Source organism: Haliotis asinina, chromosome 10, assembly GCF_037392515.1.
Source record: "Haliotis asinina isolate JCU_RB_2024 chromosome 10, JCU_Hal_asi_v2, whole genome shotgun sequence".
NCBI lineage: Eukaryota > Metazoa > Mollusca > Gastropoda > Lepetellida > Haliotidae > Haliotis > Haliotis asinina.
The window spans coordinates 51,303,795-51,316,409 of NC_090289.1; the positions used below are offsets into that span (position 1 = coordinate 51,303,795).

Below are 12,615 nucleotides of genomic sequence, written 5' to 3' on the forward strand. Positions count from 1 at the left end.
ACTGCTGTATCGTCCCCGTACATATGACCCATCAAGTGAAGCTTACACTTTCCGGATATTAAAAGTTACAAATATGGCGACTTGTCTGCCAAACATGCTTCGCCGGCATGTCCTCAGACGTTATCCAATGTCATTAGGCATCGAATGGCCATGCGTCTGTTTTCACAGACCCAGTACACAAAATTACGGATCTAGACCTGGTGGCTCAAACAGAACAGGTGGAGCACTCGATATGATTTCCCGACAGTTATTTGACGTGTCACAACTACACTAGTGTCGGTCATGCTGTGCCAATAAACTTATTTATTATAAAGCCAGGAGTTATACGTTGACCATGCACAGTGACGCTGTATAATTCTTGAGCACAGAGGTTTGAACCACGTCACTGGTTATACCTATTAACACTACTGCTTTGTATATATACCCAGCCAGAGACCCATTCACCTAATGTAGTGTCCAAAGATGCTTGAGGATGTTGTCCAAACAAAGTACCTTTTAACCTATTCCATGAGCGTTTTTACTACTCATATGAATACATTTGATTTCATCATGATGTTCAGAGAGATAGTCGAGCATGGTTAATCATGCAGTGGTAGCTACAACCAATCATAAACTAGATGCAATTGTTTTGTTAACACATTTGTGGTTTAGATTGAATCATCCCCAGAATTCATGTTCAAAGAATGTGTGGTTGTTTGGACAACATCCCCAAGTATTCCTTGTTTGGTTCTGTGTTTATCCCTTTCAGACTGCTGTCATACAGCTGGAATATTGCAGAGTGCTGCATTAGACCAGCAACAGAAACATACAACACCACTGAGATAGGAAGCCCCACAAAGTTTTTTAACATTTCTGCACATTTCTTTTGATCCATGTTGAAGATGCCCCTGACACCTGAAATGTGTTGCTAAGTTCTGTCTGTGCTTGTGCTTTGTTGCAGATGGGAGAACAGGAAGATATCATGAAGGTGGAAAATCTGTGAGTACATATGAGAGTTTTGTGGAAGGAATGAGGGAGGTGGCACATCGCACTGTGGTGGTGCAGGGAATGGACAAGGACCAGGTGTGTCGGCACCTACAACAATATGGCATGATAGAATCAGCTGTCCAGTTCCATCGGGCACGAAAGGTAATGCTGTGAAAATATTTTCTTATATTCTAGGGAGGCACCTTTGAAAAATATGTTCAGATTTTTATGGAAAGGATGCAAAACTTTTCTTTTGATATTAACCATAACTCCTGTCTATGGATCAAGCATCTGATGTGCAGTTGTGACCCATGAGGTTCATGCGCATGTTCAAATTATTGTCTCTCAATACCACCATGCATTAGTACTGACATGTGAATCTCTTGTGATACACTTCCATTCTATTCTAAACAAATCATTACCATGTTACCTGCATGTATGATGTAATGTTAGAATTGAATGAACAAACATATTATCTGGAGTTAAATTGTCATAGTCACTCAACAGGTTGTAATGGAGAACTCCCATTTGAAATTTGTGTCATGACAATTAAAATGATTAATATAATTGCACAGTCTAAGTAAACTTAGTCTCCGTACTTTTCATTATACTCCACTACTGTAGAGGAGTGTAACGGAAAGTACTGAGGCTAAGTTTACTTAGCCTGTATTATTGCACTGAGTAATGTAGACCCTGGTCCAATCGCTCTGACAACATAAGCCTTTTTATCCTAGTCTTTCTTCATGGTGGAGTATAAGGAGAGGACATCAGTGGCCGACCTGATGATGGACACGGGTTTTTCATTTGGGGAATTCCCTGTCAAATCTAGAGTGATGATCCTAAACCAACACAGTATTAAAAAAAGACCAGCTCACAAAGAAGATATTTCCTCCCATGAACACATGCTTTCAAGTCTGAAGGAATGCCAGTCAGTAAGTAGATGTGTGTCATGTCCACTGTCTACCTGTATATAACAAGATATATGATTGTGTGTACTTGTATGCCTTGTATCAAGGTATATTCCAGCCTTTGACATAGGCCAGTGTCCAAAGTGATTCCTATATGCCTTGGAAGGAACAGACAGTGTCCAGAGACTATTCTGTTGGTGCTTGCTGTTGACTGAACATAGGTACCGGATTTGGGTCAACCTCCTTGTCTTAAATTTGCCATGATTACCTGTAGTGGAGGTTTGTTGTTTGATGTACATCAATATTCCAACTATATAATTATTACCTTCAACAACTCAAGTCTCTACCAGAGATTTCAGTTATCAACATTTGGAGAATGGATGCACACTTTTAGCTAAGATTACAATCTTTCAACTTTCAGCTACTGTCTTACCCAAAGTGAACAAATAAGGTTGCAGGAGACCAATATTCTGTCTATTGGAATCCACACAATTGGCAGAAGGATGTATTTTGGCGGTTATGTTGAAGTTCCTTTCTACATTGTTCTTGTGGCATATGCCAATTATATGTCATGTTTATTGGGAATATCCATTCAACATGTTCAAGGATATTGGGTGTTTCTGTCTTTTGGAGCCAGAGTACCGCAGGTAGTCACTGTAATAATGGATTGATATAGATTTGCTGATATTTTATAAACCCTGTTACCTTGGTTACCTGGAGGGAAATACTTTCTTTTCATAGTATTTGGTGACCTCTAAATTTTGACACCTGTGAAGATCCAGGGTTAGAATAGGTCTTCAGCAACCCATGCCTGCCAAAAAGGATGACCATGCTTGTAAGAGGCAACTAACAGGATTGGGTGGTCAAGCTCACTGACTTGGTTGACACATGTCATCAGTTCCTATTTGCGCAGATTGATGCCTGGATTGTCTAGTCCAGACTCGATTAATTGCAGACCTCTGGAATACTGCTGAGTGTGGCATAAAACTAAACTGACTCACCCTAAATTTTGAACTTTCAATATTAAGAATACATTAAGGAATCTAAGCATCATTCTTTATTGAAACATAGATAAGCATGATGTACCCTTTTACTAGTACTGCACAATGTTCAATTTACTGTCATTAGTCATTATCTGTTAAAGATTTCAGATCAGATGGATAGCCTCCATCGATGCAAGCGTCTTACTCAGCGAGAGAAACGTCTGCGGTTCTTCATTGCGTCAGCCATAGAAGAAGCCCTATCAGGCATACTTCCACACTGCCAAATAAAGCCATTTGGGTCATGTGTTAATGGCTTTGGGTGGACAGACTGTGATCTGGACTTCACTTGTGATATCTTCCCACCAGACACTGTAAGTTGCTGTCATAACTGTTACATTGAACAGTTGAATGTATCTTCATCAATGCTTGTTGCAGTTTCAGTGTTTGTATACATTTTGTAAACAAGAGTTTGAATGATCGAGAACAAGCAGAGGGTTTTGACAGATCATTTTGCACAGGGAATGAAATGTTTTATAATGTTTGATTACCAAGTCTAAAGTATAAGTCTAAAGGTAGTAATAAGTCATTGTATAAAATAAGCCAGAAACCCAGCCAGACATCAGGAGATCAACTTCAAAATGTTACCAGAATGTTACCAGAATGTTACTAAAATGGATTGCCAAACAGACTGGCTAGCTGTAAATTTCGACTGTCTGTCAAAAATCTGGCCAGTCTTGGGTGGTCAGACAGACCTTATTTCACACACTACACTCCACAGTATATTTAAGGATTGGTTAATTATCCCAGATGGGCGAGGTGAGTAAGGTTTGAGAATGGTCTAAGGAATGGTTCATAGTTGATGAAACCCAGTCCACTCTCCTGGTCCATTTGACAGAGTACAGCACTCTCAAGATTGACTGGGTTTCTCTGTTGGTAAGACAGTTTTGGTCTCCTACTGGGGATGTTGTACATGCTTGATTGACAGTTTAGCTACTGCTGTTTTTCATGTATATCAGTGTTGTTGTATTTCATTGTACCTATAGTGTTCAAGAATAGTGTTTCAAAGTAACAGGACATTAGTACTTTAATTTTCAGATGTCTGTCTGACCAACTGAAAATTCACAGGACACATAGAATAAAAATCATTTCAGACTGAACATTTCTTATCATTGGCAATAAAATTATTATCAAATGTAAAATTTATTAACAGCAAACGAGTGTGACACGTCACATATGACAACTTCATTCAAAGTCATTGTGAAATATACCCTCCTACACTGGGGCCAGCAGGTTGTAAACTTCCACTGGACCATCGGTGAAATGTGCCAGATTTGTCTGAGGGTCAGACATTATTCATGAATTCTGAATTCTTTCCCCTCCACGTACACAGTGAACCAGCCAACTTGTGTTTCTGTTTTAAAGTCCAAGGATATTATTTCATTCTTGATGAGTGGTATTGGGGAAGACCAGTGTTAAGGTGTTCCTGGTTTGACTCACACAATGGCACAATGTGTGAAGCCCATTGCTGGTGTTCCCTGCCATGATGTTGCTGAAATATTGCGAAAAGCAGCATGAAACTAAACTCACTCACTTAAATACTTGATGAAGTGTCAAAGAGAGCTCAACTTGATTCTGTAATTCATAGTGATTTTATCATCATATTTATGCAGCAACTGGGAAGAACTGACATGAAGTTCATCTCAACGAAGCAGCATTATGCCAGGTTGTCAGAAGATCAGAGAAACCGGAGACTGTTGGAAAGCCTGAGCCAGACTCTGAAGAGTTATGTGCCCTTGTGTTCAGACTTCCAGAACATACTGAAGGCTCGGGTGCCTATAGTACGGTTCCGGCACGAACTTGCAGGTGTTAGATGTGATCTCAGCTACCATGACAAGTAAGTTTACATTATGATCCATGAAGCAATGGGGAAATAGGTTTGAGCTCCGTCTGTCCTTCTGTCCAGAATAAAAGGGACAGATTTTCTCAAAAAACATTATAGATAAACATGTCAATAGAGAAATTTGGTATGTGTTTTCAGGATATGAATACCTTTGATTGAGTGTGAAAAATTGTTACAGAGTTACAATTTGTTACAGAGTTATGACCCTTGCCTTGACTTGGTGCATGTTATACCCAATTGTCCCTGGAACGGTTACAGATAGGGAAGCCATATGTGACATGTGTTTTCAGGTGGAGTTATTGATGCCAATGTCTTCTTGTTTAGATGGCTTTCCCAAATCTGTTTTTTACAATCTCTAGTTTCTGTTTTGTAATACACAGATTTGAGATACCATATTCTTTTCAGAGATACTAAATTAGCGACAGGAATGTGAAACAGTGTGTTCTTCAAGGTTCTTTGATTCAGTTGTGTCTTGTAAGGATGAAAATGTCACAATTTGTGATCTTGTTCAGTGTGTGTTGTGGACTGTTTCATCAACTGAGTTCAACTCTCACTGCAACGCATTTTCTTAAAATATGGCAAAATTTCAGTCATCAATATTACAATGGTTGATTAAGAAATGTCCTACTAGATATCTGATATAGCTCTAAATGATTAAGAGAATGTTTACAGTAACACTCAAGAACAAACCTATTTTACACTTCAAGTTTTTATTAAGACAAGCAGTGTATTAGTGTTGTTCCTGGTAAGTGAGCTCACTGTCATGTTTATCAGAACATGATACAATGTTTTTCCAATTGTTTATTAGCAGAGATAACATTATCTTTAATCAGTGTGAGAAAGAAGGTCCATCTGACAGCCCAAGATGCACTAGATTACTCATGGATGGTCTAAATTTACACCAAGCCAGTCCGATGGTCTGGTAAAATATTCAGATGTCCCATATATCCAATGTATTTCAGCATCACACACAAGTTATCAGAGCTGATGTTTGTGTACGGATGCTACAACCCTGACGTGTACCCCCTGATGAGTGTTGTGAAGCAATGGGCGCGGGACAAGCTGATCACACGACCAATGCCAGGTCGGTACGCCACCAACTTCATCCTGCTGGCCATGGTGGTGTACTACTTGCAGACACAGGAGCTTCTGCCTACAGTTGGTGCCATGCAGACCATGGCAGGTGGGTACAACTGATGGATTCATACCACCAGTCCATGTCAGTAACAAGCATTTAGACAGTGTGTCCAAATAACCATCCTCAATAATATCAAGGGTACATGTTCAGATAAATCTCCACTATACCCTAGATGCATCTATGATTTACCTCCCTTTGCTGACTCAGCATTTCTCACAATAGCAACCACGACAACCAAGCTTGCCAGTGTCAAAAAAGATAATGGTCGCAGGGTGGAAGGTTTGTTTGCAGTGTGACTCTTTGAGGGAAATCATACAGACAACTTGATTGGTCCGAAACTTATAAAAATACAAAGAAGAATGCCTTCTACCTCTTTAAGGGGCGGTGGGGTAGCCTAGTGGTTAATGCGTTCGCTCGTCACGCCGAAGACCTGGGTTCAATTCCCCACATGGGTACAAAGTGTGAAGCCCATTTTCTAGTGCCCCCCGCCGTGATATTGCTGGAATATTGCTAAAAGCGGCATAAAACTAAACTCACTCACTCACTCTACCTCTTTCAGAGTACCTCTGCATCAGTTGTGTTGCCAAGTTTAATTGGTTAAAAAATTTAAAAAGTGAGTGTGATTAGTGCGCTTAACTACCCTGCACAAACACCGGATGGGATGAAAAGCCAGCCAAGGGAGGTAATAAAATCATCAGGCTGAGCCATAGATGCATCGATCATATAGTGGAGATTTATTGGAACACATACCCTCGAGATTATTGAGGATGACCCAATAAAATGCTTTGGCAGAGACTGAAAGTACAGTAAAGTTATTTGCACTGAAATATGTCATGGCAAGTTTATGGGACTGATGTGTTGAAATCTTAACACTGTGTCAAAAGCATGCATTCTGCTTCAATATGTCTTACAGATCGCTATGCGTCTGATTTGGTTCACTTTGTTGTACAGGGATATTGTGGTTAACATCTGCAACCTGCATTGTTTTGCCTTCATTTCAAAGAGAGAGATGCATACACACATGCACTGTTTGTCAGTCTTTTGCATCGATCTTTCAGATACCAGTAGTGAATTTTTAAATGGCAGAGGAAGTTTCTACTTTGTGCGAGATCTGGACATTCTTCCGAAACCCTCAAACACCAGAAGTCTGGGTGAGCTGATGATTTTTCAGAGTGTGATATCATCAGAGTTATTATAGCTGAAATAGATAGAATTTGTAGCTCGTGCTAAAATGAACAAACATGAAACAATGTTAGTAAAAGTTTATTTTGTGTTGTATAAACCCCACAACATCATAGAACATAAGCTAAGGTGACGTCACAAGCAAGAAATGGGAGGTCATTGACACCCTATAACAATAGAAAAGATAGCAAAGAAATTTGGGCTGCCATCAAATTACAATGGCTAGCAGATATCTGATAACTTGCAGGATATATGTGATTATTCTATCCATTTTTACTATCAATGTCTTGAGAAAAACTACTGTAAACATTTTTTAAATGCTGTTACTGATTCTACCTGTGCCCAGTTTATTTGAAATCACACAATACGTCCTCTTTTCTTTTTGTTTTACAGAGGAGTTGCTTTATGGTTTCTTCTCATTTTACACTAAGTTCAACTTCCGACGTCGTAGAATATCCCTTGTAACGGGCACCGATTTCGACAAGACAACAGACAGTGCCATGCAGGTGGAGAACCCTTTAGACATCACCCTCAACGTCAGCCGCAGCATGGCACCAACAGAGGTCATCAACCTACAGAGTGAAATGCTCAATGCACTGAGAACATTGGACACTCACAGTAATGTTGACTCTTCAGAGGACTGGGGAATTATGTGTTTATTTTCTAAAGAAGACTCTACTCAGTCATCAACTGTACATACATCCTCTCTCTTCGACTCAATACAGAAGCAGACGCATGACTTTCCCAGAACTGACACCGACATGTTGTCTTCGGCCTCCTTCCTCCGGTGACCAGGAGGACAGAGTGAAGTGTTTTGCCAATCATGTACTGCATGTTGGTTTGTACCATATCCTGGCTTAACTGTATAGAGTATTATGTATGATGCATCCTCGCCATGCTTGTCCACACTTGTCAGTCTGTCAGTCATCTGTTCAATTGCTGTAGTCTGAAATCTTTCAGTGAACTGTTTGTGCATGAAATCATCGGTGGTCATGGTAAATTTTTAGCTCATTACAGGTGAATATGGAAATTCTATTTATTCAGATCAGAGCACAAGAAAGCAGTTATGAGAAGACATTGGCATTAGGCTGTTGTTCAAATCCTTTTAATTAATCCAGATTCAGGTCCTGTTGTGTACACCTGAATGACTCTGAGACGTTGATGATACTGAACAGAGCTGTACTAGATGATACAGCCTAGATATGTAGGGTTATAACAAAAAGAGGAATTGACAATCTCTTCATACATAGTAGTAGGATTGACAGTGGATGTTACAGTGTGTATCAGACACATACGATGTGGATAATATTACCAAAGCCAATGGACAATGGTATAATGCAAGATGAGTCATTTTCAAGGACAGCTATACCAAATTGTTTTTTTTTTGTTGAACAGTTCAGTTATAATGATGACTTTGCAAAGATTAAATACATGGTAACCTTGGGAAAAAACTCTCAGTTCAAATGAATCGATCTCTTGTAGACATTTTACTTATGTCCATGATATTAAATGGTCTGTTTGTGGAAGTGAGGTTGGCTATGACTTTCAAGACAAGTCACTGTTTTGTTAAAAAAGGGCATTTTCAGTGCTCCTTTAACACTGTAATGGGCATTGCTGTGAATGATGATCTTGTTTAATATGAATGTAACAAATATTAAACTTTGAAAGATTTTCCAATGCTTAGCTCTTCCATCTTAGAAGGATGCACCTATCTGAATCTCAGACTTAATCCTTCAGCTCCAGTGAGTGTTCACCAGTATGACACTCTGCCTCATCACAGTCTGTTTAATGTGATAGGTACATTTTGGCCGAACACTAACATTGTCTATAGGTAAGATACATGTATATAATTATGAGTCAAATCTTTCCAAATCTGTTTTAATCTAATATTATGCATCAGTATCATAATGTCTTTAAATGAATGCATATTCAGATTCTCACGAGACACAGAACAGAAACAGGTATGACTGGGAACATTTTCACATTGTTCTATACAAGTCTACAGAACCTTCTCAAACTAGTCAGTGTTCAGTTTCCTTGCTGAAATATCTTGATCCCTTTGTGGGTATGAGGTCCTGAGATTCAACGTACGTTACAGTATTTCATAACTCCGACAGTGTGTTGTTTACAGAGGTATTGATGTTACTCATAAAAAAATTTATGACAGATTGTTGTAGTATTTTAAACAAGTACCTTATTGTTTGGCACGGGACACTCCAAACTCTAAGCCAGTTTCCATGTGGTACAACTAAGTGATAATACCGTGAAGTTTACCAAAGATTTAAGACACCTGTCAGAACAGAAGGGATATAGACTGCAGTATTGCGAGGGTCCCTGGCATCTCAAAATAGCTGTTGTACGTTAGAGCGTCACATTACATATTACGCACCATTTACAATTTACATATCGGTAAATTAGTCATTTACAATTTACATATCGGTTCCCGCAGCAGGGATGGTTAGAGTTACACCAGGAGTAGCTGGGCTCGAGGTTAGGGTCACACACTCCACCCAAAAATAAAAAATAAAGTTTTTTAAAAAAATCACATATGAGTCATGCTTGATATATGTACCAAGTTTGATGAAGCCAGCATGTATAGTTCAGGGCCCGTTTCCTCGAGGCGATCGTAGCACTACGATAGTGATAAGACAATGCCAAAGTATGGAAGTATCGACTGTCGTACCTCTACGATCGCCATGAGTAACGGGGCCCAGTAGATCTCCGGACAAGGTGATATCCTCATAGTCACAGCTTAAGTCATGTTTCCATGGAAACCGCACAAAATAGAATTCATATCTGGGTCCAACCCCAAAAAGGCACATCTATTGATCATGCTTTATATGTGTACCAAGTTTGATTAGGTTATCACGAACAGTTAAACCACTTTAGGAGATATGCTTCAGCAACCCATGCTTGCCATAGAAGGCGACTGTGCTTGTAAAAGGCGACTAACGGGATCGGGTGGTCAGGCTCGCTGACTTGGTTGACACGCCAATCGCGCAGATCGATGCTCATGGTGTTGGTCACTGAATTATTTACAGACTGCCGCCATATAGCTGGTGTATTGCTGAGTGCGGTAAAACCAAACTCACTCACTCAAAAGCAGTAATTTTAAGACGTTTCCTTTGGTTAAGTGGTAAAGGGAGGTAACTCATGTCATCTTCAGTCTCCGTCGTCTCCACAGAGTATAATTATTGGTGAGCTAAAGTGATTCCAAACCCGAATGACATCTGGAAACCGCGTAATGGATAAGAACGTTGACATTTTGACTCGCGTATATTTTTTTATGTTGGTGAGTGAGGCTTCGTAAACTTTGTTCGCCCCTGAATTCCGAAAACTACTGAACATACTTTTCAAAATCATTAAGAAAAAGTGCGATGAGAACTAAAAGTTGAGGTTATTGGAAACATAACTAGAAATCATTTAGATATATGCGCCCCGTGTGCCACACTGATCATGAACCCAGAATCCCGGCTGCTAAAAATGGGTGTTTTGTGATTTATTTTATATCAAATTGTTCCCTTTGGTTCGTATTATACGGTTTATGCATGGCTTGTGCAGAATGGTTTGGGTACTTCCTCATGCGTACTGGCATACCTTTCCTCTGTATCTTTGTTCTTGTCATATCCACGACACATGGTATAACAGCTTCGAGTGGTGCGTTGGAGGTCCGTGCACTGCCGCCATTCACTTAGAGTTAGGTCGCTAGGCTTGGTCAAACATATATAGTCGCAGTATGTGCTATTTTCTCAATATCAAAATATAGTTTTCAAGTTAGTAAACAAGGCATGCCAGTTAAATCTGCTGATGGACAACCTACCAGCTTCGCAAATATGTCCCACAGCGCCTATGGCATATATATCAGGGTATGAAAGTCTCAAAAAATTCAGCTATACCACAGGGCTGGTTAGATGTAAAATTTGCTAACTCTGACCAAACCGTACCCGCCCGCAAATAATTAAGGTTTGACAAGCGATATAATTTATCGGTAGCTGGAATTCATCGGTTTAGTCTCAAATCGCCGACGTCATTCGCTTACGTCTTACGTCTCCAATCGCCAACAAAAAACTAAGCTGAGTAATTAGGAAAATTAGTAATTAGTAATTAGGAAATTAGTAAAAAACGCACCCCTACTGTTATAATGAAAACGTCTGACCAGGGCGACAGTGATCTACATTGACTGTTGTTGTAAGAATATTTTTAGTGGGGTAGGAAGATAAGTATATCCAATATGAATTCCATTATTTATTTAGATGTAAACCATTGGCGAATTAACCGTATTCGTTCAGTATTGATTATTTTTATAAATGGCCTAAAATGTCAAAATGTAAGCAACTACTTTTCAAGTTGTTTTTTTTCCCCAAGAGATACATATTATCTCGGTCGCCGCTTGCAAAGGCAATAAATCTTCATCACTTTTAATCCTGGTAAAGTGTGGTTTAACGTCTTTTCTGCTCATAGTGTAAGTATTCCTCTTTACTATTAGGGACTTCATTTTAGAGGGTTGTTATTTTCTCCCTTAAAACCAAATAATATATTTTCTAATTTAATTCAATTTGTCCCTCGCCCAATATTCCAAGCCATGAGGACAATTCGGTCCATATCCTCGTTACAAAAACACACCCAAACAGTAGATGTCGAACAGACTCTAATTCTCTAATTCCAATCTTGTGTAAATAAGTATTAGTTGTTAAAGTATTCTGAGTAATATTGTATTGGAAATATTTCAAATGTACACTCTGTGTACATCTAGTGGACATTAAATGTATATATCCCAATCAGTCTGGGTAAATCGTCTCCATAATAGTTCTTCCCATTAAGACGTGAAATATCTTTTAATATCAATAAATAAAGTCATTTTATACCTCTGTATACCTCTGTTTCTTCTTTCAAATAGAAAAGAGTCCAGTATGGGGGGACATTCATTCATGGTGTTGACAAACCTTTATTTCAGATGGTATCGGGATTCAAACCTGCAATCATAGACTTGTGACACAGGCGCTTATTTCTATACATTGAGCTTAGGTGCCTCAGACGTTTAGACCTTTGCGTGTCCCCTCGCATCTGCCTTGTGATCATACTAGAATCAACGAGATCGTCTTTCCCAGCCGGTAAAATACCCTCAGCACCGTTTCTTGGCATTCATTCACGAAGGACACATAATCCCTACTCCGTTTGGTGAGTAATTTATTCTATATACGCACTGTAATGGAGTTAATAAATGAATATAGAGTATAAGTGATCGAAATGTCAATTCCTCAGAGATGTTGTTCTCATGATGTCACGTTACCACTTGGGGGGGGGGGGGGGGGGGGTATTTGTTGTTTGTTTGTTTCCAAAAAATGTTCAGCTAGCTTGAAATATGAGGATTACTCGTTTGAGGTACACTTAAATCACATTTTTATCAATGTGCCATTGAATAGTGAACGGATAAATTTTCTCTCTTAGCTGCTAATTTAAAGTATTTGTCTTGATGGTTAGTGTACATTATTTACTGCCTTTGACTCCGTTTACGCACTAGGCCGTCGTCGGCTGATT

At 39.3% G+C, this 12,615-nt stretch overlaps 1 protein-coding gene across 1 annotated transcript; it reads left to right on the plus strand.

Moving 5' to 3' along the window:
* Window positions 1-61: 61 nt before the first annotated feature.
* LOC137297939 (poly(A) RNA polymerase, mitochondrial-like) lies at window positions 62-8,749 on the plus strand. The gene is made up of 8 exons (XM_067829930.1): window positions 62-218; window positions 941-1,128; window positions 1,701-1,898; window positions 3,019-3,228; window positions 4,528-4,751; window positions 5,720-5,940; window positions 6,954-7,046; window positions 7,471-8,749. The coding sequence occupies exons 1-8, from the start codon at window positions 74-76 to the stop codon at window positions 7,866-7,868; spliced, it is 1,677 nt and encodes a 558-aa protein (XP_067686031.1). The 5' UTR covers window positions 62-73; the 3' UTR covers window positions 7,869-8,749.
* The last annotated feature ends 3,866 nt before the right edge of the window (window positions 8,750-12,615 follow it).

What these genes read in the sequence shown, in the direction of transcription:
- LOC137297939 (XM_067829930.1), top strand. Translation starts at nt 74, where the DNA reads ATGGCGACTTGTCTGCCAAACATGCTTCGCCGGCATGTCCTCAGACGT. An exon ending in AGTTCCATCGGGCACGAAAG is followed by an intron (nt 1,129 to 1,700) that starts GTAATGCTGTGA and finishes TTTTTATCCTAG; the next exon opens with TCTTTCTTCATGGTGGAGTA. An exon ending in CTCAAACACCAGAAGTCTGG is followed by an intron (nt 7,047 to 7,470) that starts GTGAGCTGATGA and finishes TTTGTTTTACAG; the next exon opens with AGGAGTTGCTTTATGGTTTC.